Here is a 25199-nt window from a genome sequence, read left to right on the forward strand (position 1 = left end):
CGCGGCGCTCTCGCAAAATCCTAAGGCTGCTGTCGATTTTTTCCCTCGGTATATAAGGTGGGCGACCGCCGATTCGGTATTCATAGACCATTAGACAGATCAAACTAACAGAATGTCAGGACGAGGAAAAGGCGGAGGAAAATCCAAGGCGAAGCCAAAAAGTCGGTCGTCGAGAGCAGGCCTGCAGTTTCCAGTCGGTCGGGTTCACAGACTGCTGCGAAATGGTCACTACTCTGAACGAGTTGGGGCCGGCGCACCGGTTTACTTGGCTGCTGTTCTCGAGTATCTTAGCGCCGAAGTGCTAGAGTTGGCCGGCAATGCTGCCCGTGACAACAAGAAGACCAGAATTATTCCCAGGCACCTTCAGCTTGCTGTGCGAAACGACGAAGAGTTGAACAAGCTATTGGGAAAAGTAACCATCGCGCAGGGCGGAGTGCTACCCAACATTCAAGCTGTGCTCTTGCCTAAAAAGACCCAGAAGAAAGCTTAAATTGCAGTCCTTCGTAACAAAACAAACGGCTCTTTTCAGGGCCACCCATATTTCAATTAAAGAGATGCCGTTTATCGGTTGTAATTTTACTTGCCCGAGTTTTAAACGAACGATACTTTGCAGCAAATGTTTTGCGCAACCGTACAAGTTTTCACCGACACAGTACTTTTACTAAACGTCGGCCCGACGTACATCGGCACTCGACTACATTTTACATTAAAATAAAAACACAGTGATCTCTTTGGCAAGTTTGGGTGGCTCTGAAAAGAGCCGTTTATGAGTGGTAGAACAGATTGGGGTCTAAGCTCGCTCTCCACGGATTCGACGAGCCAGTTGAATGTCTTTCGGCATGATGGTCACACGCTTTGCGTGGATGGCGCAAAGGTTGGTGTCCTCGAAAAGCCCGACCAAATATGCTTCGCTCGCTTCTTGAAGTGCCATGACGGCGCTGCTCTGAAATCGCAGGTCGGTCTTGAAATCCTGCGCGATCTCGCGAACAAGACGCTGGAACGGCAACTTGCGAATGAGCAGCTCTGTCGATTTCTGGTACCGACGGATTTCGCGCAACGCGACTGTACCCGGTCGGTATCGGTGAGGCTTCTTCACACCGCCTGTTGCGGGTGCACTCTTCCTGGCGGCCTTCGTCGCCAGCTGCTTGCGCGGAGCTTTGCCTCCCGTGGATTTTCGTGCTGTCTGCTTGGTTCGTGCCATAACTCCTGCTAAACTTTGAATGTGCTCGTTACCTCGACGGGGGTCGGTTCTTATACACAACGAGCGGCGATCTAATTGGATAAGGCCTGACAACCAATCAGGAGCCTAGGTGCGCGGCGCAGTTCTAGCCTTCGTTGTAATCGGGCGACGGGTAAAATTTTCAGACATCGAACGTCGCAAGTTCCGCGCGTCGCCAACGGCCGAAGCAGCAAGCAGAATTTCTCTTTGTACAAAAATGGGTGGCCCTGAAAAGGGCCGGTCGAAATTGTGGGTGGTTTCAGTCTAGCCGCCGAAACCGTATAGAGTACGTCCTTGCCTCTTGAGAGCATAGACGACGTCGAGGGCGGTGACGGTCTTGCGCTTGGCGTGCTCGGTGTAGGTGACAGCATCACGGATCACGTTCTCCAAGAACACTTTAAGGACGCCCCTTGTCTCTTCGTAGATGAGACCAGAAATTCGCTTGACGCCTCCACGACGAGCCAACCTTCGAATCGCAGGCTTGGTTATGCCTTGGATGTTATCTCGCAGCACTTTGCGATGGCGCTTCGCTCCTCCCTTTCCTAAACCCTTGCCTCCTTTTCCTCGTCCGGACATTATTTCTTTGACAGTACAGCTTTTCTACAGAAATACAGCAACTCAGGACACGTACAGCGTAACTAACAGCAGCGATTGGCTCGCCCAGAGAATATATAGCCCGCTTACGAACCTTATCGAAACAAAAGGTGCAAGGAAATAACAGTGCAGACCGATCGGCCATTGGTTCTTCAATGCATTCTTTCGAACCTCCTCGAAACAAAAAGAAAAAAGCGAACGAGACCTGCAGGTTCGATATTCGAACCTTCTCGAAACACAAAAAGAGAGAGGACGGCTTAAAAGGCAATGCGGCTCCGAACGCCTATTGGTTTTCCCATGCATTATTACGAACCTCGTCGAAACAGCGTAGAAAAAAGCGGCTGAGAGGTTGGATTGCACCATTTCAGCGATCAGTTCGGCTATGTCGCAACGGGCGACGTAGCCCGACACAGCGGCGGGCAGCCGAACGAAGGCAACGGGTGGGTCGCGCAAAGCGACTGCAGCCAGACCGACGCGACAGGTGGGCCGGTCGCGCGACACCGACTGCCGCCAGACCGTCGCTACAGGTGGGCCGGTCGCGCGACACCGACTGCCGCCAGACCGACGCGGCAGGGGGGCCGGTCGCGCGACACCGACTGCCGCCGGACCGACGCGGCAGGGGGGCCGATCGCGCGACAATATACAGTGGTTGACCGTCGCGCGACATGGCTCAGCAGGGGAGCGTCGCAACATGATGCAGCAGGTCGCTGGTCGCACGACACGGCAACAGCAGAGAAACGATGCTCTTCCGAAAGCCAAATCGTTCGCAATACGTTTACGAAAGGTCGCTTCGTCCGTTTTTTTGGCGGCAAGATGTTTCGAACCTTCTCGAAACAGAAGATATGAGCGAAACAGCTTTAAAGAGCGTTGTGGCGCTGCCCGGCTATTGGTTCTCCTATGCATTCTTTCGAACCTCCTCGAAACACAGTTGAAAAAAAGCGAACGAGGGCTGCAAGTACGATTTTCGAACCTTCTCGAAACACAAAAAGAGAGAGTCCGGCCTAAAAGGCAACGCAGCTCTGAACGTCTATTGGTTCTCCCATGCATTTTTTCGAACCTCCTCGAAACTGAGTGGAAAAAAGGCGAACCAGGGCTGCAAGTTCGACTTTCGAACCTTCTCGAAACACGAAAAGGAAACGGACGGCTTAAAAGGCAATGTAGCTCTGAACGCCTATTGGTTTTCCTATGCGTTATTTCGAACCTCGTCGAAACAGCGTAGAAAAAAGTGACGGAGGGGTTGGATTGCACCATATCAGCGATCACTATAGCTATGTCGCAACGGCTGGCGTAGCCCGACACGGCGGGGGTCGTGTAGCCGTCTGAACGCAGCATGGGGTCGGTCGCGCCGAGCTGCGGCGCAGTTTAAAACACTAATACTTCAGTAACGATATAGGTGACACTCCTTTGGTATTGGGGTGGCTCTGAAAAGAGCCGTTTTCTGCTGTAGATTTTGCGCAACTACTTTTTGCCTTTAGTTGCTCTTTTGACCGCTGGTTTCTTTGTAGGCGGCGGCTTTGGTTTACTTGCCGTTTTCGCTGCCGGTTTCTTTGGTTTGGTGGCGGTCTTTTTTGTCGACTTGGCGCTCGCCGTCTTGGGCGCCGGCCGCTTCGCGGTGGTTATTTTCTTTGCACCGCTCGCCAGTTTCTTCCTTCCCGCCGGGATTTTCTTGGCGGGAGTCGCTGTCTTTTTGGAAGTGGCCGCCTTTGTCGATTTGTTTGCTGGTTTCTTGGAGTTAACGACCTTGGCAATTTTGAACGACCCAGAAGCGCCTGTGCCTTTGGTGTGCTGAATTTCGCCCTTTTTCGATAGCCGCTGCAAACATTGACGGATCCGCGCCGCCGCTGCATCTTCTTTAACTTTATAATTGGCAACCACGTACTTGACGACAGCCTGTCGCGACGACGACCCCGACCTCTCTTTGCTGGCTGCGATTGCTGCCTTCACCATAACTTGGTAAGTTGGGTGCAGCGGGGCTGCCGCTTTGCTGCCTGCCTTCGATTTAACTGCTGCTGCTGCCATGACTACAATAGATTGACTAACAACTACAGGCGCGGGTCGAACGCCTTTATACCGATGCGTCCTAGAGCGCGAGCGACGGGAGGTCCCGATTGGCTGCGCTCTAGACCATTCACATACCAGACAGTCAACGACCGTGCCTATGCTTTCTCCTTATGCGAAAAAGTCATAGTTTTGTTCATGCGTATATATAACGTTTGTTCGAACCTACCCGAAACAATTTTTCGAACCTCATCGAAACGTTTGTTTCGAACCTCTGCGAAACAGTGTTTCGAACCTCTGCGAAACAGTTTTTTTGGTCGAAACGAAGTGCTGTGGCCAGCTTGCAGTTTCCCCTATGCTTTGTCCTATACCTTGTTTGTTTATTTTAAACTGCCTTTTTCTCGGGTCTCTCCTTTTGCCGTATCTCCTTTTTCTTTGTTTTTTTTCTCTCGAACCTGCCATTTTTCTTTCGAAACTCTTTTTTGTTCTTTTTTTATCCATATTTTGCCCATTTCTCGCGTCCGTAATATGTCGTTTGTACATTTCCCTCCAGCGCAACTCGACGCGAGACGAATGCGCGGTCTAGCGGTCAAACAGGCACAATCTTTTGTTGTATCCTGTCAAACATTATCGGCTGCGCGTATGCGATTCCCTCGGTCCAAAGTTTTCGGATGAACAAAAATCGACATTTTAGATGTCGTTCTATGGCATAAATGTACTTGCTTCGGCAGTACATATACTAAAATTGGATCGATACAGAGAAGATTAGCATGGCCCCTGCGCAAGGATGACACGCAAAATCGTGAAGCGTTCCATATTTTACCCCTATTTTAGGCCCCACCCAAAATTTGGTTTTGTACTTTTACTAATAAAGCAAGAAAAACAACAATTCCCGAGGGCTGTTTCATTTTTTCCATCAATTGTTGTTGCACCTCTTGCTGTTACAGTTGTTATTTTTCTAGTTATTGTTCGAATTTAAAAAAATATATATAAAATTTTTATTTTTGTGGGGGAGAGGGTGGCAAAAAAAAGAGAAGAGGAGGTAAGATAAGGAGGACCAAGAGCAAAACGCTGTTGGAGAAATCATTTGACTTCGATCAATTCAAATTATCCCGTGTGTCTGGTATAGCCCAGTTCCACCGGGGCGCGGTGCGCCAAAGAGCAAACGCATTTAAACCGCTTATCTCGAATAAGTGATCCGGAGGACCTACAGAGGTATCGCTTCTCGGCTCTTTGAGCTAAGATCAAGTGTAGTATCTGTTCTTCTCAGTTTAATACCTGGGACGGAAACGATTCGTTTCCTCTATGTATTAATCGGATTTTTGAACATAGGGCATGGTGCTGGAGCTTGCTCCACCCTGCTCACGGGTTGTCCTGGTATTGCAGTACCTCCAGGTTCGGCCCACATTCCACTCCGGTGGAATAATAACAAACCAATAAACAAACACATTCTCCGTATATATGCAAGGTCCATCCTGCCTTACACTTTCGAAGAGTAAAATTTGCCAAAGAAAACAGTCCCGAATAAATGTCCAAAAAGTAGTCAAACTTGTGTAACTTTCCAGTAGAAAGAAGCGGTATGTACAGAAAATAGATTTATGGGCAACTGTTAGGAATTTTGTAAGTTGGGGGTTACAGGAATTAGGAGCTAGGGGTAGGTGGTGACGTCGGGGGATCGCGGTTAGTGATAGCGACTGTGCATGGGGTTAGGGTTTGTGACATCAAGGCTAAGGGTTTTTTATTACATTCATTAAAGCTGGAGGGATACAGAAAAGACTGAGAACAGCGATATAAAATATAGTTTGAGCCTCGGCCCATATTCTTACCTTATTCAAATAGAATGCCCGAACATGTCGGACATGTTCACTTGGAGTCGAAAAACAATCTTCGTTTACTGGGGAATTTAAGCGCTATAATCTAGTTCGTTTGTTAAACGAATGAGTGACAATTCCTAATGTTAAAGTGGCCCTTGAGAAGAAAAGTTAACATCCCCGATCGCATGACACGAGACGTGAAGAGTGGGGCTCTAGCTTACCCGTACCAATATTGGAAAACTACAGAGAAGATCGCGCTGGCCTCAAGGAAGTCAAACAGTGCTTAATTCAATTCGTTAAGTATACGTCCGGCCAAACTTTTTGGGACCCTAGGCAACCCATGAAAGGTAATACGTTTAAACAACGAAGGTTGCCCTTAAATGGGAAGTTTAACATTTCCCGTGACAATTCTTAAGCATCCAAGCCACCTACATCACACAATGAATTCCATAATTGGAACTGTACAGAGAAGATTGGCTTGGCTGCCGGACAAGAAAAAAATTGAAACTTTAAAACGTTCGGAGTACGTTTAAAAGCTCATTAACTCTTTCGTATGTATATTGGTGGCCCTGAAAAGGGCCTTACACATCAAGCAGTCCTCTACATTTGCCATGCCGTGCCGTGAACGTGACTTGACTTGACTTGACTTGACTTGACTTGACTTGACTTGACTTGACTTGACTTGACTTGACTTGACTTGACTTGACTTGACTTGACTTGACTTGACTTGACTTGACTTGACTTGACTTGACTTGACTTGACTTGACTTGACTTGACTTGACTTGACTTGACTTGACTTGACTTGACTTGACTTGACTTGACTTGACTTGACTTGACTTGACTTGACTTGACTTGACTTGACTTGACTTGACTTGACTTGACTTGACTTGACTTGACTTGACTTGACTTGACTTGACTTGACTTGACTTGACTTGACTTGACTTGACTTGACTTGACTTGACTTGACTTGACTTGACTTGACTTGACTTGACTTGACTTGACTTGACTTGACTTGACTTGACTTGACTTGACTTGACTTGACTTGACTTGACTTGACTTGACTTGACTTGACTTGACTTGACTTGACTTGACTTGACTTGACTTGACTTGACTTGACTTGACTTGACTTGACTTGACTTGACTTGACTTGACTTGACTTGACTTGACTTGACTTGACTTGACTTGACTTGACTTGACTTGACTTGACTTGACTTGACTTGACTTGACTTGACTTGACTTGACTTGACTTGACTTGACTTGACTTGACTTGACTTGACTTGACTTGACTTGACTTGACTTGACTTGACTTGACTTGACTTGACTTGACTTGACTTGACTTGGACTTGACTTGACTTGACTTGACTTGCTTGTGAACGTTTTGACATGGCCCGTGGTGTGGCGTGTGGCAACGTGGCGCTGGCCCGTGGGTGTTGCGTTTGGCAACGTGGCAGACATGGCCCATGACGCGTGGCGCTGCGTGTGACAATGGCCAGACAGCCAGACATGGCCCCTTGTGAGCGGCGCTGCGTGTGGACATGGCCAGACATTAACCCCTGGTGTGGTATCGCAATACGAGACATGACGCGTGGCGCCGCGTGTAAAGAGGATTAATTAGATATAGCGCCACCACTTTTCTTGGTGGAAATGTGTTAAAAACGAAAAAAGTACGTTTTCGGAACGTCGGGGAATCATGTGCTCGGCGCTCTATTAATTACAAAGAGCGCCACCACTTCCCGTGGTAAAAACGTTTTCAAAACGTAAAGAATACGTTTTCAAAACGTCGAAGCTTCTCCTGCTCGGCGCTCGATTTATTAAAAAAATGCGCCACCTTTTTTGATGGGGAAACTTTTGCAAAACGTAAGCGGTTTTAAACCGTCGAAGATTCTTTTGTCGCCGCCACTTTTCGTTTATAAAACGTTTACCTGACGCTTCGAGAGCAGTTGATGGGTCGGCCCACATGGCGCGGCCGACAGCGCGACGCGGCAGGTGGGACGGTCGCGCGACATGGAAACATCAAAGAAACAAAGCTGTTGCCAATGCGGAAAACGTTTGTAACACGTTTGCGCAGCAAGACTCGAACCTTCCCGAAACACAAGTGCAAGAAATCAGTCCTAACAAACAGTGCGCCTATTGGTTTGGCAATGTATCCTTTCGAACCTTCTCGAAACAACGGAAAAAAACGATCGAGAGCTTGCCTGCAGTCTTGACTTTCGAACCTTCTCGAAACAAGAAAGAGAAAGTGGCCAGCTTGAAAGGCTGTACGGCGCCGACGCCTATTGGTTTTCTGTACATTATGTCGAACCTCCTCGAAACAGAAGGGATGCGCGACGGGTGGACAGCATGTCTGCGGGCGGCGCGACGCAGCAGGTGGTCGCTCGCACGACATTGTACAGCAGGGGGCCGTCGAGCAGCGACGACGAGGCGGCGCGACATTGCACAGCGGGCGGCTGTCGAGCGACGAGGCAGCGCGACATTACACGGCAGGGGGCTGTCGCGCGGCGGCGGGCGGTGCGACTAGACGCAACAATGGCGGCGGGTTGACCTGAGCTGGCTTTCTGACCTGACCTGAGGCTTCTTGAACTGACACTGACAATTTAACATCATTTTCAAGGGCATTTCGTTTTAAATACCCCCGCGGAAACGCTTTATTGGACAATCGCCTAACCAATTGCGGTTAGACTTCAAATACCGCTGACCTAGCGTACCCTTTCCTTGACCTGTCATGACACCACCTACACGCGACCGTTAGGATTTTCCCGCTTTCTTAGTGCGGCGTGATTGGTTCGTTCACATGCCGCGTCAATTGGCGACGCAACAACCTGAAAGCGACATGACAAAATGGCGCCGCTTAAGATTGCATCTCGTTTACTGAATTGGGTGGCTCTGAAAAGAGCCGTTTGCAGAGTGATGGTTCCGTGGGTACTTCTCACTTGGAGCTGGTGTACTTTGTCACGGCTTTGGTTCCTTCGGAGACGGCGTGCTTTGCGAGCTCACCGGGTAGTAGCAGACGCACTGCGGTTTGGATCTCCCGACTGCTGATGGTGGTACGCTTGTTGTAGGTTGATAGTTTTGACGACTCCTGCGATATGCGCTCGAAAATGTCGTTGACGAACGAGTTCATGATGCTCATCGCTTTGCTGGAGATGCCAGTGTCGGGGTGTACTTGCTTCAGCACTTTGTACACATAGATGGAGAAGCTCTCCTTGCGCTTCTGTCTTCGCTTCTTTTTCTGGTCGGCCGGCGCCGCTTTCTTCACAGCTTTCTTCGTTCCTTTGCCTGAGGGTGCCATTTCGAATGATACGTTGCCAACGAATCGCTTGAACTTATAGTAACCGGCATGCAAATGAGGATCGAAAGAAGCCTCTGTTATATTCTTCCTCGCACCTCATTGGTTCTGGGGCTGCTGTCGACTTTTTTCGTGACGTGCATGCAAATGAGGATCGAGAGCAGCCTCCGTTATAATTTTCCTCGCATCTCATTGGTCGCTGCGGCTCTCTCGCACGGCTCTGAGGCTGCTGTCGATCTTTTTTGTGACGCACATGCAAATGAGGATCGAGAGAAGCCTTTGTTATATTTTTCTTCGCCTCCCATTGGTCGCCGCGGCGCTCTCGCAAAATCCTAAGGCTGCTGTCGATTTTTTCCCTCGGTATATAAGGTGGGCGACCGCCGATTCGGTATTCATAGACCATTAGACAGATCAAACTAACAGAATGTCAGGACGAGGAAAAGGCGGAGGAAAATCCAAGGCGAAGCCAAAAAGTCGGTCGTCGAGAGCAGGCCTGCAGTTTCCAGTCGGTCGGGTTCACAGACTGCTGCGAAATGGTCACTACTCTGAACGAGTTGGGGCCGGCGCACCGGTTTACTTGGCTGCTGTTCTCGAGTATCTTAGCGCCGAAGTGCTAGAGTTGGCCGGCAATGCTGCCCGTGACAACAAGAAGACCAGAATTATTCCCAGGCACCTTCAGCTTGCTGTGCGAAACGACGAAGAGTTGAACAAGCTATTGGGAAAAGTAACCATCGCGCAGGGCGGAGTGCTACCCAACATTCAAGCTGTGCTCTTGCCTAAAAAGACCCAGAAGAAAGCTTAAATTGCAGTCCTTCGTAACAAAACAAACGGCTCTTTTCAGGGCCACCCATATTTCAATTAAAGAGATGCCGTTTATCGGTTGTAATTTTACTTGCCCGAGTTTTAAACGAACGATACTTTGCAGCAAATGTTTTGCGCAACCGTACAAGTTTTCACCGACACAGTACTTTTACTAAACGTCGGCCCGACGTACATCGGCACTCGACTACATTTTACATTAAAATAAAAACACAGTGATCTCTTTGGCAAGTTTGGGTGGCTCTGAAAAGAGCCGTTTATGAGTGGTAGAACAGATTGGGGTCTAAGCTCGCTCTCCACGGATTCGACGAGCCAGTTGAATGTCTTTCGGCATGATGGTCACACGCTTTGCGTGGATGGCGCAAAGGTTGGTGTCCTCGAAAAGCCCGACCAAATATGCTTCGCTCGCTTCTTGAAGTGCCATGACGGCGCTGCTCTGAAATCGCAGGTCGGTCTTGAAATCCTGCGCGATCTCGCGAACAAGACGCTGGAACGGCAACTTGCGAATGAGCAGCTCTGTCGATTTCTGGTACCGACGGATTTCGCGCAACGCGACTGTACCCGGTCGGTATCGGTGAGGCTTCTTCACACCGCCTGTTGCGGGTGCACTCTTCCTGGCGGCCTTCGTCGCCAGCTGCTTGCGCGGAGCTTTGCCTCCCGTGGATTTTCGTGCTGTCTGCTTGGTTCGTGCCATAACTCCTGCTAAACTTTGAATGTGCTCGTTACCTCGACGGGGGTCGGTTCTTATACACAACGAGCGGCGATCTAATTGGATAAGGCCTGACAACCAATCAGGAGCCTAGGTGCGCGGCGCAGTTCTAGCCTTCGTTGTAATCGGGCGACGGGTAAAATTTTCAGACATCGAACGTCGCAAGTTCCGCGCGTCGCCAACGGCCGAAGCAGCAAGCAGAATTTCTCTTTGTACAAAAATGGGTGGCCCTGAAAAGGGCCGGTCGAAATTGTGGGTGGTTTCAGTCTAGCCGCCGAAACCGTATAGAGTACGTCCTTGCCTCTTGAGAGCATAGACGACGTCGAGGGCGGTGACGGTCTTGCGCTTGGCGTGCTCGGTGTAGGTGACAGCATCACGGATCACGTTCTCCAAGAACACTTTAAGGACGCCCCTTGTCTCTTCGTAGATGAGACCAGAAATTCGCTTGACGCCTCCACGACGAGCCAACCTTCGAATCGCAGGCTTGGTTATGCCTTGGATGTTATCTCGCAGCACTTTGCGATGGCGCTTCGCTCCTCCCTTTCCTAAACCCTTGCCTCCTTTTCCTCGTCCGGACATTATTTCTTTGACAGTACAGCTTTTCTACAGAAATACAGCAACTCAGGACACGTACAGCGTAACTAACAGCAGCGATTGGCTCGCCCAGAGAATATATAGCCCGCTTACGAACCTTATCGAAACAAAAGGTGCAAGGAAATAACAGTGCAGACCGATCGGCCATTGGTTCTTCAATGCATTCTTTCGAACCTCCTCGAAACAAAAAGAAAAAAGCGAACGAGACCTGCAGGTTCGATATTCGAACCTTCTCGAAACACAAAAAGAGAGAGGACGGCTTAAAAGGCAATGCGGCTCCGAACGCCTATTGGTTTTCCCATGCATTATTACGAACCTCGTCGAAACAGCGTAGAAAAAAGCGGCTGAGAGGTTGGATTGCACCATTTCAGCGATCAGTTCGGCTATGTCGCAACGGGCGACGTAGCCCGACACAGCGGCGGGCAGCCGAACGAAGGCAACGGGTGGGTCGCGCAAAGCGACTGCAGCCAGACCGACGCGACAGGTGGGCCGGTCGCGCGACACCGACTGCCGCCAGACCGTCGCTACAGGTGGGCCGGTCGCGCGACACCGACTGCCGCCAGACCGACGCGGCAGGGGGGCCGGTCGCGCGACACCGACTGCCGCCGGACCGACGCGGCAGGGGGGCCGATCGCGCGACAATATACAGTGGTTGACCGTCGCGCGACATGGCTCAGCAGGGGAGCGTCGCAACATGATGCAGCAGGTCGCTGGTCGCACGACACGGCAACAGCAGAGAAACGATGCTCTTCCGAAAGCCAAATCGTTCGCAATACGTTTACGAAAGGTCGCTTCGTCCGTTTTTTTGGCGGCAAGATGTTTCGAACCTTCTCGAAACAGAAGATATGAGCGAAACAGCTTTAAAGAGCGTTGTGGCGCTGCCCGGCTATTGGTTCTCCTATGCATTCTTTCGAACCTCCTCGAAACACAGTTGAAAAAAAGCGAACGAGGGCTGCAAGTACGATTTTCGAACCTTCTCGAAACACAAAAAGAGAGAGTCCGGCCTAAAAGGCAACGCAGCTCTGAACGTCTATTGGTTCTCCCATGCATTTTTTCGAACCTCCTCGAAACTGAGTGGAAAAAAGGCGAACCAGGGCTGCAAGTTCGACTTTCGAACCTTCTCGAAACACGAAAAGGAAACGGACGGCTTAAAAGGCAATGTAGCTCTGAACGCCTATTGGTTTTCCTATGCGTTATTTCGAACCTCGTCGAAACAGCGTAGAAAAAAGTGACGGAGGGGTTGGATTGCACCATATCAGCGATCACTATAGCTATGTCGCAACGGCTGGCGTAGCCCGACACGGCGGGGGTCGTGTAGCCGTCTGAACGCAGCATGGGGTCGGTCGCGCCGAGCTGCGGCGCAGTTTAAAACACTAATACTTCAGTAACGATATAGGTGACACTCCTTTGGTATTGGGGTGGCTCTGAAAAGAGCCGTTTTCTGCTGTAGATTTTGCGCAACTACTTTTTGCCTTTAGTTGCTCTTTTGACCGCTGGTTTCTTTGTAGGCGGCGGCTTTGGTTTACTTGCCGTTTTCGCTGCCGGTTTCTTTGGTTTGGTGGCGGTCTTTTTTGTCGACTTGGCGCTCGCCGTCTTGGGCGCCGGCCGCTTCGCGGTGGTTATTTTCTTTGCACCGCTCGCCAGTTTCTTCCTTCCCGCCGGGATTTTCTTGGCGGGAGTCGCTGTCTTTTTGGAAGTGGCCGCCTTTGTCGATTTGTTTGCTGGTTTCTTGGAGTTAACGACCTTGGCAATTTTGAACGACCCAGAAGCGCCTGTGCCTTTGGTGTGCTGAATTTCGCCCTTTTTCGATAGCCGCTGCAAACATTGACGGATCCGCGCCGCCGCTGCATCTTCTTTAACTTTATAATTGGCAACCACGTACTTGACGACAGCCTGTCGCGACGACGACCCCGACCTCTCTTTGCTGGCTGCGATTGCTGCCTTCACCATAACTTGGTAAGTTGGGTGCAGCGGGGCTGCCGCTTTGCTGCCTGCCTTCGATTTAACTGCTGCTGCTGCCATGACTACAATAGATTGACTAACAACTACAGGCGCGGGTCGAACGCCTTTATACCGATGCGTCCTAGAGCGCGAGCGACGGGAGGTCCCGATTGGCTGCGCTCTAGACCATTCACATACCAGACAGTCAACGACCGTGCCTATGCTTTCTCCTTATGCGAAAAAGTCATAGTTTTGTTCATGCGTATATATAACGTTTGTTCGAACCTACCCGAAACAATTTTTCGAACCTCATCGAAACGTTTGTTTCGAACCTCTGCGAAACAGTGTTTCGAACCTCTGCGAAACAGTTTTTTTGGTCGAAACGAAGTGCTGTGGCCAGCTTGCAGTTTCCCCTATGCTTTGTCCTATACCTTGTTTGTTTATTTTAAACTGCCTTTTTCTCGGGTCTCTCCTTTTGCCGTATCTCCTTTTTCTTTGTTTTTTTTCTCTCGAACCTGCCATTTTTCTTTCGAAACTCTTTTTTGTTCTTTTTTTATCCATATTTTGCCCATTTCTCGCGTCCGTAATATGTCGTTTGTACATTTCCCTCCAGCGCAACTCGACGCGAGACGAATGCGCGGTCTAGCGGTCAAACAGGCACAATCTTTTGTTGTATCCTGTCAAACATTATCGGCTGCGCGTATGCGATTCCCTCGGTCCAAAGTTTTCGGATGAACAAAAATCGACATTTTAGATGTCGTTCTATGGCATAAATGTACTTGCTTCGGCAGTACATATACTAAAATTGGATCGATACAGAGAAGATTAGCATGGCCCCTGCGCAAGGATGACACGCAAAATCGTGAAGCGTTCCATATTTTACCCCTATTTTAGGCCCCACCCAAAATTTGGTTTTGTACTTTTACTAATAAAGCAAGAAAAACAACAATTCCCGAGGGCTGTTTCATTTTTTCCATCAATTGTTGTTGCACCTCTTGCTGTTACAGTTGTTATTTTTCTAGTTATTGTTCGAATTTAAAAAAATATATATAAAATTTTTATTTTTGTGGGGGAGAGGGTGGCAAAAAAAAGAGAAGAGGAGGTAAGATAAGGAGGACCAAGAGCAAAACGCTGTTGGAGAAATCATTTGACTTCGATCAATTCAAATTATCCCGTGTGTCTGGTATAGCCCAGTTCCACCGGGGCGCGGTGCGCCAAAGAGCAAACGCATTTAAACCGCTTATCTCGAATAAGTGATCCGGAGGACCTACAGAGGTATCGCTTCTCGGCTCTTTGAGCTAAGATCAAGTGTAGTATCTGTTCTTCTCAGTTTAATACCTGGGACGGAAACGATTCGTTTCCTCTATGTATTAATCGGATTTTTGAACATAGGGCATGGTGCTGGAGCTTGCTCCACCCTGCTCACGGGTTGTCCTGGTATTGCAGTACCTCCAGGTTCGGCCCACATTCCACTCCGGTGGAATAATAACAAACCAATAAACAAACACATTCTCCGTATATATGCAAGGTCCATCCTGCCTTACACTTTCGAAGAGTAAAATTTGCCAAAGAAAACAGTCCCGAATAAATGTCCAAAAAGTAGTCAAACTTGTGTAACTTTCCAGTAGAAAGAAGCGGTATGTACAGAAAATAGATTTATGGGCAACTGTTAGGAATTTTGTAAGTTGGGGGTTACAGGAATTAGGAGCTAGGGGTAGGTGGTGACGTCGGGGGATCGCGGTTAGTGATAGCGACTGTGCATGGGGTTAGGGTTTGTGACATCAAGGCTAAGGGTTTTTTATTACATTCATTAAAGCTGGAGGGATACAGAAAAGACTGAGAACAGCGATATAAAATATAGTTTGAGCCTCGGCCCATATTCTTACCTTATTCAAATAGAATGCCCGAACATGTCGGACATGTTCACTTGGAGTCGAAAAACAATCTTCGTTTACTGGGGAATTTAAGCGCTATAATCTAGTTCGTTTGTTAAACGAATGAGTGACAATTCCTAATGTTAAAGTGGCCCTTGAGAAGAAAAGTTAACATCCCCGATCGCATGACACGAGACGTGAAGAGTGGGGCTCTAGCTTACCCGTACCAATATTGGAAAACTACAGAGAAGATCGCGCTGGCCTCAAGGAAGTCAAACAGTGCTTAATTCAATTCGTTAAGTATACGTCCGGCCAAACTTTTTGGGACCCTAGGCAACCCATGAAAGGTAATACGTTTAAACAACGAAGGTTGCCCTTAAATGGGAAGTTTAACATTTCCCGTGACAATTCTTAAGCATCCAAGCCACCTACATCACACAATGAATTCCATAATTGGAACTGTACAGAGAAGATTGGCTTGGCTGCCGGACAAGAAAAAAATTGAAACTTTAAAACGTTCGGAGTACGTTTAAAAGCTCATTAACTCTTTCGTATGTATATTGGTGGCCCTGAAAAGGGCCTTACACATCAAGCAGTCCTCTACATTTGCCATGCCGTGCCGTGAACGTGACTTGACTTGACTTGACTTGACTTGACTTGACTTGACTTGACTTGACTTGACTTGACTTGACTTGACTTGACTTGACTTGACTTGACTTGACTTGACTTGACTTGACTTGACTTGACTTGACTTGACTTGACTTGACTTGACTTGACTTGACTTGACTTGACTTGACTTGACTTGACTTGACTTGACTTGACTTGACTTGACTTGACTTGACTTGACTTGACTTGACTTGACTTGACTTGACTTGACTTGACTTGACTTGACTTGACTTGACTTGACTTGACTTGACTTGACTTGACTTGACTTGACTTGACTTGACTTGACTTGACTTGACTTGACTTGACTTGACTTGACTTGACTTGACTTGACTTGACTTGACTTGACTTGACTTGACTTGACTTGACTTGACTTGACTTGACTTGACTTGACTTGACTTGACTTGACTTGACTTGACTTGACTTGACTTGACTTGACTTGACTTGACTTGACTTGACTTGACTTGACTTGACTTGACTTGACTTGACTTGACTTGACTTGACTTGACTTGACTTGACTTGACTTGACTTGACTTGACTTGACTTGACTTGACTTGACTTGACTTGACTTGACTTGACTTGACTTGACTTGACTTGACTTGACTTGACTTGACTTGACTTGACTTGACTTGACTTGACTTGACTTGACTTGACTTGACTTGACTTGACTTGACTTGACTTGACTTGACTTGACTTGACTTGACTTGACTTGACTTGACTTGACTTGACTTGACTTGACTTGACTGACTTTTGAACGTTTTGACATGGCCCGTGGTGTGGCGTGTGGCAACGTGGCGCTGGCCCGTGGGTGTTGCGTTTGGCAACGTGGCAGACATGGCCCATGACGCGTGGCGCTGCGTGTGACAATGGCCAGACAGCCAGACATGGCCCCTTGTGAGCGGCGCTGCGTGTGGACATGGCCAGACATTAACCCCTGGTGTGGTATCGCAATACGAGACATGACGCGTGGCGCCGCGTGTAAAGAGGATTAATTAGATATAGCGCCACCACTTTTCTTGGTGGAAATGTGTTAAAAACGAAAAAAGTACGTTTTCGGAACGTCGGGGAATCATGTGCTCGGCGCTCTATTAATTACAAAGAGCGCCACCACTTCCCGTGGTAAAAACGTTTTCAAAACGTAAAGAATACGTTTTCAAAACGTCGAAGCTTCTCCTGCTCGGCGCTCGATTTATTAAAAAAATGCGCCACCTTTTTTGATGGGGAAACTTTTGCAAAACGTAAGCGGTTTTAAACCGTCGAAGATTCTTTTGTCGCCGCCACTTTTCGTTTATAAAACGTTTACCTGACGCTTCGAGAGCAGTTGATGGGTCGGCCCACATGGCGCGGCCGACAGCGCGACGCGGCAGGTGGGACGGTCGCGCGACATGGAAACATCAAAGAAACAAAGCTGTTGCCAATGCGGAAAACGTTTGTAACACGTTTGCGCAGCAAGACTCGAACCTTCCCGAAACACAAGTGCAAGAAATCAGTCCTAACAAACAGTGCGCCTATTGGTTTGGCAATGTATCCTTTCGAACCTTCTCGAAACAACGGAAAAAAACGATCGAGAGCTTGCCTGCAGTCTTGACTTTCGAACCTTCTCGAAACAAGAAAGAGAAAGTGGCCAGCTTGAAAGGCTGTACGGCGCCGACGCCTATTGGTTTTCTGTACATTATGTCGAACCTCCTCGAAACAGAAGGGATGCGCGACGGGTGGACAGCATGTCTGCGGGCGGCGCGACGCAGCAGGTGGTCGCTCGCACGACATTGTACAGCAGGGGGCCGTCGAGCAGCGACGACGAGGCGGCGCGACATTGCACAGCGGGCGGCTGTCGAGCGACGAGGCAGCGCGACATTACACGGCAGGGGGCTGTCGCGCGGCGGCGGGCGGTGCGACTAGACGCAACAATGGCGGCGGGTTGACCTGAGCTGGCTTTCTGACCTGACCTGAGGCTTCTTGAACTGACACTGACAATTTAACATCATTTTCAAGGGCATTTCGTTTTAAATACCCCCGCGGAAACGCTTTATTGGACAATCGCCTAACCAATTGCGGTTAGACTTCAAATACCGCTGACCTAGCGTACCCTTTCCTTGACCTGTCATGACACCACCTACACGCGACCGTTAGGATTTTCCCGCTTTCTTAGTGCGGCGTGATTGGTTCGTTCACATGCCGCGTCAATTGGCGACGCAACAACCTGAAAGCGACATGACAAAATGGCGCCGCTTAAGATTGCATCTCGTTTACTGAATTGGGTGGCTCTGAAAAGAGCCGTTTGCAGAGTGATGGTTCCGTGGGTACTTCTCACTTGGAGCTGGTGTACTTTGTCACGGCTTTGGTTCCTTCGGAGACGGCGTGCTTTGCGAGCTCACCGGGTAGTAGCAGACGCACTGCGGTTTGGATCTCCCGACTGCTGATGGTGGTACGCTTGTTGTAGGTTGATAGTTTTGACGACTCCTGCGATATGCGCTCGAAAATGTCGTTGACGAACGAGTTCATGATGCTCATCGCTTTGCTGGAGATGCCAGTGTCGGGGTGTACTTGCTTCAGCACTTTGTACACATAGATGGAGAAGCTCTCCTTGCGCTTCTGTCTTCGCTTCTTTTTCTGGTCGGCCGGCGCCGCTTTCTTCACAGCTTTCTTCGTTCCTTTGCCTGAGGGTGCCATTTCGAATGATACGTTGCCAACGAATCGCTTGAACTTATAGTAACCGGCATGCAAATGAGGATCGAAAGAAGCCTCTGTTATATTCTTCCTCGCACCTCATTGGTTCTGGGGCTGCTGTCGACTTTTTTCGTGACGTGCATGCAAATGAGGATCGAGAGCAGCCTCCGTTATAATTTTCCTCGCATCTCATTGGTCGCTGCGGCTCTCTCGCACGGCTCTGAGGCTGCTGTCGATCTTTTTTGTGACGCACATGCAAATGAGGATCGAGAGAAGCCTTTGTTATATTTTTCTTCGCCTCCCATTGGTCGCCGCGGCGCTCTCGCAAAATCCTAAGGCTGCTGTCGATTTTTTCCCTCGGTATATAAGGTGGGCGACCGCCGATTCGGTATTCATAGACCATTAGACAGATCAAACTAACAGAATGTCAGGACGAGGAAAAGGCGGAGGAAAATCCAAGGCGAAGCCAAAAAGTCGGTCGTCGAGAGCAGGCCTGCAGTTTCCAGTCGGTCGGGTTCACAGACTGCTGCGAAATGGTCACTACTCTGAACGAGTTGGGGCCGGCGCACCGGTTTACTTGGCTGCTGTTCTCGAGTATCTTAGCGCCGAAGTGCTAGAGTTGGCCGGCAATGCTGCCCGTGACAACAAGAAGACCAGAATTATTCCCAGGCACCTTCAGCTTGCTGTGCGAAACGACGAAGAGTTGAACAAGCTATTGGGAAAAGTAACCATCGCGCAGGGCGGAGTGCTACCCAACATTCAAGCTGTGCTCTTGCCTAAAAAGACCCAGAAGAAAGCTTAAATTGCAGTCCTTCGTAACAAAACAAACGGCTCTTTTCAGGGCCACCCATATTTCAATTAAAGAGATGCCGTTTATCGGTTGTAATTTTACTTGCCCGAGTTTTAAACGAACGATACTTTGCAGCAAATGTTTTGCGCAACCGTACAAGTTTTCACCGACACAGTACTTTTACTAAACGTCGGCCCGACGTACATCGGCACTCGACTACATTTTACATTAAAATAAAAACACAGTGATCTCTTTGGCAAGTTTGGGTGGCTCTGAAAAGAGCCGTTTATGAGTGGTAGAACAGATTGGGGTCTAAGCTCGCTCTCCACGGATTCGACGAGCCAGTTGAATGTCTTTCGGCATGATGGTCACACGCTTTGCGTGGATGGCGCAAAGGTTGGTGTCCTCGAAAAGCCCGACCAAATATGCTTCGCTCGCTTCTTGAAGTGCCATGACGGCGCTGCTCTGAAATCGCAGGTCGGTCTTGAAATCCTGCGCGATCTCGCGAACAAGACGCTGGAACGGCAACTTGCGAATGAGCAGCTCTGTCGATTTCTGGTACCGACGGATTTCGCGCAACGCGACTGTACCCGGTCGGTATCGGTGAGGCTTCTTCACACCGCCTGTTGCGGGTGCACTCTTCCTGGCGGCCTTCGTCGCCAGCTGCTTGCGCGGAGCTTTGCCTCCCGTGGATTTTCGTGCTGTCTGCTTGGTTCGTGCCATAACTCCTGCTAAACTTTGAATGTGCTCGTTACCTCGACGGGGGTCGGTTCTTATACACAACGAGCGGCGATCTAATTGGATAAGGCCTGACAACCAATCAGGAGCCTAGGTGCGCGGCGCAGTTCTAGCCTTCGTTGTAATCGGGCGACGGGTAAAATTTTCAGACATCGAACGTCGCAAGTTCCGCGCGTCGCCAACGGCCGAAGCAGCAAGCAGAATTTCTCTTTGTACAAAAATGGGTGGCCCTGAAAAGGGCCGGTCGAAATTGTGGGTGGTTTCAGTCTAGCCGCCGAAACCGTATAGAGTACGTCCTTGCCTCTTGAGAGCATAGACGACGTCGAGGGCGGTGACGGTCTTGCGCTTGGCGTGCTCGGTGTAGGTGACAGCATCACGGATCACGTTCTCCAAGAACACTTTAAGGACGCCCCTTGTCTCTTCGTAGATGAGACCAGAAATTCGCTTGACGCCTCCACGACGAGCCAACCTTCGAATCGCAGGCTTGGTTATGCCTTGGATGTTATCTCGCAGCACTTTGCGATGGCGCTTCGCTCCTCCCTTTCCTAAACCCTTGCCTCCTTTTCCTCGTCCGGACATTATTTCTTTGACAGTACAGCTTTTCTACAGAAATACAGCAACTCAGGACACGTACAGCGTAACTAACAGCAGCGATTGGCTCGCCCAGAGAATATATAGCCCGCTTACGAACCTTATCGAAACAAAAGGTGCAAGGAAATAACAGTGCAGACCGATCGGCCATTGGTTCTTCAATGCATTCTTTCGAACCTCCTCGAAACAAAAAGAAAAAAGCGAACGAGACCTGCAGGTTCGATATTCGAACCTTCTCGAAACACAAAAAGAGAGAGGACGGCTTAAAAGGCAATGCGGCTCCGAACGCCTATTGGTTTTCCCATGCATTATTACGAACCTCGTCGAAACAGCGTAGAAAAAAGCGGCTGAGAGGTTGGATTGCACCATTTCAGCGATCAGTTCGGCTATGTCGCAACGGGCGACGTAGCCCGACACAGCGGCGGGCAGCCGAACGAAGGCAACGGGTGGGTCGCGCAAAGCGACTGCAGCCAGACCGACGCGACAGGTGGGCCGGTCGCGCGACACCGACTGCCGCCAGACCGTCGCTACAGGTGGGCCGGTCGCGCGACACCGACTGCCGCCAGACCGACGCGGCAGGGGGGCCGGTCGCGCGACACCGACTGCCGCCGGACCGACGCGGCAGGGGGGCCGATCGCGCGACAATATACAGTGGTTGACCGTCGCGCGACATGGCTCAGCAGGGGAGCGTCGCAACATGATGCAGCAGGTCGCTGGTCGCACGACACGGCAACAGCAGAGAAACGATGCTCTTCCGAAAGCCAAATCGTTCGCAATACGTTTACGAAAGGTCGCTTCGTCCGTTTTTTTGGCGGCAAGATGTTTCGAACCTTCTCGAAACAGAAGATATGAGCGAAACAGCTTTAAAGAGCGTTGTGGCGCTGCCCGGCTATTGGTTCTCCTATGCATTCTTTCGAACCTCCTCGAAACACAGTTGAAAAAAAGCGAACGAGGGCTGCAAGTACGATTTTCGAACCTTCTCGAAACACAAAAAGAGAGAGTCCGGCCTAAAAGGCAACGCAGCTCTGAACGTCTATTGGTTCTCCCATGCATTTTTTCGAACCTCCTCGAAACTGAGTGGAAAAAAGGCGAACCAGGGCTGCAAGTTCGACTTTCGAACCTTCTCGAAACACGAAAAGGAAACGGACGGCTTAAAAGGCAATGTAGCTCTGAACGCCTATTGGTTTTCCTATGCGTTATTTCGAACCTCGTCGAAACAGCGTAGAAAAAAGTGACGGAGGGGTTGGATTGCACCATATCAGCGATCACTATAGCTATGTCGCAACGGCTGGCGTAGCCCGACACGGCGGGGGTCGTGTAGCCGTCTGAACGCAGCATGGGGTCGGTCGCGCCGAGCTGCGGCGCAGTTTAAAACACTAATACTTCAGTAACGATATAGGTGACACTCCTTTGGTATTGGGGTGGCTCTGAAAAGAGCCGTTTTCTGCTGTAGATTTTGCGCAACTACTTTTTGCCTTTAGTTGCTCTTTTGACCGCTGGTTTCTTTGTAGGCGGCGGCTTTGGTTTACTTGCCGTTTTCGCTGCCGGTTTCTTTGGTTTGGTGGCGGTCTTTTTTGTCGACTTGGCGCTCGCCGTCTTGGGCGCCGGCCGCTTCGCGGTGGTTATTTTCTTTGCACCGCTCGCCAGTTTCTTCCTTCCCGCCGGGATTTTCTTGGCGGGAGTCGCTGTCTTTTTGGAAGTGGCCGCCTTTGTCGATTTGTTTGCTGGTTTCTTGGAGTTAACGACCTTGGCAATTTTGAACGACCCAGAAGCGCCTGTGCCTTTGGTGTGCTGAATTTCGCCCTTTTTCGATAGCCGCTGCAAACATTGACGGATCCGCGCCGCCGCTGCATCTTCTTTAACTTTATAATTGGCAACCACGTACTTGACGACAGCCTGTCGCGACGACGACCCCGACCTCTCTTTGCTGGCTGCGATTGCTGCCTTCACCATAACTTGGTAAGTTGGGTGCAGCGGGGCTGCCGCTTTGCTGCCTGCCTTCGATTTAACTGCTGCTGCTGCCATGACTACAATAGATTGACTAACAACTACAGGCGCGGGTCGAACGCCTTTATACCGATGCGTCCTAGAGCGCGAGCGACGGGAGGTCCCGATTGGCTGCGCTCTAGACCATTCACATACCAGACAGTCAACGACCGTGCCTATGCTTTCTCCTTATGCGAAAAAGTCATAGTTTTGTTCATGCGTATATATAACGTTTGTTCGAACCTACCCGAAACAATTTTTCGAACCTCATCGAAACGTTTGTTTCGAACCTCTGCGAAACAGTGTTTCGAACCTCTGCGAAACAGTTTTTTTGGTCGAAACGAAGTGCTGTGGCCAGCTTGCAGTTTCCCCTATGCTTTGTCCTATACCTTGTTTGTTTATTTTAAACTGCCTTTTTCTCGGGTCTCTCCTTTTGCCGTATCTCCTTTTTCTTTGTTTTTTTTCTCTCGAACCTGCCATTTTTCTTTCGAAACTCTTTTTTGTTCTTTTTTTATCCATATTTTGCCCATTTCTCGCGTCCGTAATATGTCGTTTGTACATTTCCCTCCAGCGCAACTCGACGCGAGACGAATGCGCGGTCTAGCGGTCAAACAGGCACAATCTTTTGTTGTATCCTGTCAAACATTATCGGCTGCGCGTATGCGATTCCCTCGGTCCAAAGTTTTCGGATGAACAAAAATCGACATTTTAGATGTCGTTCTATGGCATAAATGTACTTGCTTCGGCAGTACATATACTAAAATTGGATCGATACAGAGAAGATTAGCATGGCCCCTGCGCAAGGATGACACGCAAAATCGTGAAGCGTTCCATATTTTACCCCTATTTTAGGCCCCACCCAAAATTTGGTTTTGTACTTTTACTAATAAAGCAAGAAAAACAACAATTCCCGAGGGCTGTTTCATTTTTTCCATCAATTGTTGTTGCACCTCTTGCTGTTACAGTTGTTATTTTTCTAGTTATTGTTCGAATTTAAAAAAATATATATAAAATTTTTATTTTTGTGGGGGAGAGGGTGGCAAAAAAAAGAGAAGAGGAGGTAAGATAAGGAGGACCAAGAGCAAAACGCTGTTGGAGAAATCATTTGACTTCGATCAATTCAAATTATCCCGTGTGTCTGGTATAGCCCAGTTCCACCGGGGCGCGGTGCGCCAAAGAGCAAACGCATTTAAACCGCTTATCTCGAATAAGTGATCCGGAGGACCTACAGAGGTATCGCTTCTCGGCTCTTTGAGCTAAGATCAAGTGTAGTATCTGTTCTTCTCAGTTTAATACCTGGGACGGAAACGATTCGTTTCCTCTATGTATTAATCGGATTTTTGAACATAGGGCATGGTGCTGGAGCTTGCTCCACCCTGCTCACGGGTTGTCCTGGTATTGCAGTACCTCCAGGTTCGGCCCACATTCCACTCCGGTGGAATAATAACAAACCAATAAACAAACACATTCTCCGTATATATGCAAGGTCCATCCTGCCTTACACTTTCGAAGAGTAAAATTTGCCAAAGAAAACAGTCCCGAATAAATGTCCAAAAAGTAGTCAAACTTGTGTAACTTTCCAGTAGAAAGAAGCGGTATGTACAGAAAATAGATTTATGGGCAACTGTTAGGAATTTTGTAAGTTGGGGGTTACAGGAATTAGGAGCTAGGGGTAGGTGGTGACGTCGGGGGATCGCGGTTAGTGATAGCGACTGTGCATGGGGTTAGGGTTTGTGACATCAAGGCTAAGGGTTTTTTATTACATTCATTAAAGCTGGAGGGATACAGAAAAGACTGAGAACAGCGATATAAAATATAGTTTGAGCCTCGGCCCATATTCTTACCTTATTCAAATAGAATGCCCGAACATGTCGGACATGTTCACTTGGAGTCGAAAAACAATCTTCGTTTACTGGGGAATTTAAGCGCTATAATCTAGTTCGTTTGTTAAACGAATGAGTGACAATTCCTAATGTTAAAGTGGCCCTTGAGAAGAAAAGTTAACATCCCCGATCGCATGACACGAGACGTGAAGAGTGGGGCTCTAGCTTACCCGTACCAATATTGGAAAACTACAGAGAAGATCGCGCTGGCCTCAAGGAAGTCAAACAGTGCTTAATTCAATTCGTTAAGTATACGTCCGGCCAAACTTTTTGGGACCCTAGGCAACCCATGAAAGGTAATACGTTTAAACAACGAAGGTTGCCCTTAAATGGGAAGTTTAACATTTCCCGTGACAATTCTTAAGCATCCAAGCCACCTACATCACACAATGAATTCCATAATTGGAACTGTACAGAGAAGATTGGCTTGGCTGCCGGACAAGAAAAAAATTGAAACTTTAAAACGTTCGGAGTACGTTTAAAAGCTCATTAACTCTTTCGTATGTATATTGGTGGCCCTGAAAAGGGCCTTACACATCAAGCAGTCCTCTACATTTGCCATGCCGTGCCGTGAACGTGACTTGACTTGACTTGACTTGACTTGACTTGACTTGACTTGACTTGACTTGACTTGACTTGACTTGACTTGACTTGACTTGACTTGACTTGACTTGACTTGACTTGACTTGACTTGACTTGACTTGACTTGACTTGACTTGACTTGACTTGACTTGACTTGACTTGACTTGACTTGACTTGACTTGACTTGACTTGACTTGACTTGACTTGACTTGACTTGACTTGACTTGACTTGACTTGACTTGACTTGACTTGACTTGACTTGACTTGACTTGACTTGACTTGACTTGACTTGACTTGACTTGACTTGACTTGACTTGACTTGACTTGACTTGACTTGACTTGACTTGACTTGACTTGACTTGACTTGACTTGACTTGACTTGACTTGACTTGACTTGACTTGACTTGACTTGACTTGACTTGACTTGACTTGACTTGACTTGACTTGACTT

The 25199-nt window shown here is 48.7% G+C and overlaps 14 protein-coding genes and 6 non-coding genes across 20 annotated transcripts; 9 read left to right on the forward strand and 11 right to left on the reverse strand.

Moving 5' to 3' along the window:
• The first annotated feature begins 112 nt into the window (after positions 1-112).
• Positions 113-4631, forward strand: LOC149722662 (histone H2A type 1). Its single transcript, XM_089893723.1, has one exon. The coding sequence runs from the start codon at positions 113-115 to the stop codon at positions 488-490; it is 378 nt and encodes a 125-aa protein (XP_089749849.1). The 3' UTR covers positions 491-4631.
• LOC149722663 (histone H3) lies at positions 561-1201 on the reverse strand. The gene has a single exon (XM_089893722.1). It carries the CDS (start codon positions 1199-1201, stop codon positions 791-793), a length of 411 nt encoding a protein of 136 aa, XP_089749848.1. The 3' UTR covers positions 561-790.
• On the reverse strand, positions 1437-1795 carry LOC149722664 (histone H4). Its single transcript, XM_089893726.1, has one exon. It carries the CDS (start codon positions 1793-1795, stop codon positions 1484-1486), a length of 312 nt encoding a protein of 103 aa, XP_089749852.1. The 3' UTR covers positions 1437-1483.
• On the reverse strand, positions 3204-3832 carry LOC149722665 (histone H1.0-like). Its single transcript, XM_089893721.1, has one exon. It carries the CDS (start codon positions 3830-3832, stop codon positions 3272-3274), a length of 561 nt encoding a protein of 186 aa, XP_089749847.1. The 3' UTR covers positions 3204-3271.
• LOC149722666 (U6 spliceosomal RNA) lies at positions 4527-4633 on the forward strand. Its single transcript, XR_016387254.1, has one exon. It is a non-coding gene; the product is annotated as a U6 spliceosomal RNA (small nuclear RNA).
• A 395-nt stretch (positions 4634-5028) lies between these two features.
• Positions 5029-5222, forward strand: LOC149722667 (U2 spliceosomal RNA). Its single transcript, XR_016387250.1, has one exon. It is a non-coding gene; the product is annotated as a U2 spliceosomal RNA (small nuclear RNA).
• Positions 5223-8473: 3251 nt separating this feature from the next.
• Positions 8474-8914, reverse strand: LOC149722668 (histone H2B.1-like). The gene has a single exon (XM_089893718.1). It carries the CDS (start codon positions 8912-8914, stop codon positions 8552-8554), a length of 363 nt encoding a protein of 120 aa, XP_089749844.1. The 3' UTR covers positions 8474-8551.
• A 421-nt stretch (positions 8915-9335) lies between these two features.
• LOC149722669 (histone H2A type 1) lies at positions 9336-13854 on the forward strand. Its single transcript, XM_089893717.1, has one exon. It carries the CDS (start codon positions 9336-9338, stop codon positions 9711-9713), a length of 378 nt encoding a protein of 125 aa, XP_089749843.1. The 3' UTR covers positions 9714-13854.
• LOC149722670 (histone H3) lies at positions 9784-10424 on the reverse strand. The gene has a single exon (XM_089893716.1). It carries the CDS (start codon positions 10422-10424, stop codon positions 10014-10016), a length of 411 nt encoding a protein of 136 aa, XP_089749842.1. The 3' UTR covers positions 9784-10013.
• LOC149722671 (histone H4) lies at positions 10660-11018 on the reverse strand. Its single transcript, XM_089893719.1, has one exon. It carries the CDS (start codon positions 11016-11018, stop codon positions 10707-10709), a length of 312 nt encoding a protein of 103 aa, XP_089749845.1. The 3' UTR covers positions 10660-10706.
• LOC149722672 (histone H1.0-like) lies at positions 12427-13055 on the reverse strand. Its single transcript, XM_089893715.1, has one exon. The coding sequence runs from the start codon at positions 13053-13055 to the stop codon at positions 12495-12497; it is 561 nt and encodes a 186-aa protein (XP_089749841.1). The 3' UTR covers positions 12427-12494.
• On the forward strand, positions 13750-13856 carry LOC149722673 (U6 spliceosomal RNA). The gene has a single exon (XR_016387255.1). It is a non-coding gene; the product is annotated as a U6 spliceosomal RNA (small nuclear RNA).
• Positions 13857-14251: 395 nt separating this feature from the next.
• LOC149722674 (U2 spliceosomal RNA) lies at positions 14252-14445 on the forward strand. The gene has a single exon (XR_016387251.1). It is a non-coding gene; the product is annotated as a U2 spliceosomal RNA (small nuclear RNA).
• Positions 14446-17740: 3295 nt separating this feature from the next.
• LOC149722675 (histone H2B.1-like) lies at positions 17741-18181 on the reverse strand. The gene has a single exon (XM_089893713.1). The coding sequence runs from the start codon at positions 18179-18181 to the stop codon at positions 17819-17821; it is 363 nt and encodes a 120-aa protein (XP_089749839.1). The 3' UTR covers positions 17741-17818.
• Positions 18182-18602: 421 nt separating this feature from the next.
• Positions 18603-23121, forward strand: LOC149722676 (histone H2A type 1). Its single transcript, XM_089893712.1, has one exon. The coding sequence runs from the start codon at positions 18603-18605 to the stop codon at positions 18978-18980; it is 378 nt and encodes a 125-aa protein (XP_089749838.1). The 3' UTR covers positions 18981-23121.
• On the reverse strand, positions 19051-19691 carry LOC149722677 (histone H3). Its single transcript, XM_089893711.1, has one exon. It carries the CDS (start codon positions 19689-19691, stop codon positions 19281-19283), a length of 411 nt encoding a protein of 136 aa, XP_089749837.1. The 3' UTR covers positions 19051-19280.
• LOC149722678 (histone H4) lies at positions 19927-20285 on the reverse strand. The gene has a single exon (XM_089893714.1). It carries the CDS (start codon positions 20283-20285, stop codon positions 19974-19976), a length of 312 nt encoding a protein of 103 aa, XP_089749840.1. The 3' UTR covers positions 19927-19973.
• LOC149722679 (histone H1.0-like) lies at positions 21694-22322 on the reverse strand. The gene has a single exon (XM_089893710.1). It carries the CDS (start codon positions 22320-22322, stop codon positions 21762-21764), a length of 561 nt encoding a protein of 186 aa, XP_089749836.1. The 3' UTR covers positions 21694-21761.
• Positions 23017-23123, forward strand: LOC149722680 (U6 spliceosomal RNA). The gene has a single exon (XR_016387256.1). It is a non-coding gene; the product is annotated as a U6 spliceosomal RNA (small nuclear RNA).
• A 395-nt stretch (positions 23124-23518) lies between these two features.
• On the forward strand, positions 23519-23712 carry LOC149722681 (U2 spliceosomal RNA). The gene has a single exon (XR_016387252.1). It is a non-coding gene; the product is annotated as a U2 spliceosomal RNA (small nuclear RNA).
• The last annotated feature ends 1487 nt before the right edge of the window (positions 23713-25199 follow it).

The sequence above is a fragment of the Ciona robusta genome, unplaced genomic scaffold (assembly GCF_009617815.1).
Source record: "Ciona robusta unplaced genomic scaffold, ASM961781v2 AP042765.1".
Taxonomy (NCBI): domain Eukaryota; kingdom Metazoa; phylum Chordata; class Ascidiacea; order Phlebobranchia; family Cionidae; genus Ciona; species Ciona robusta.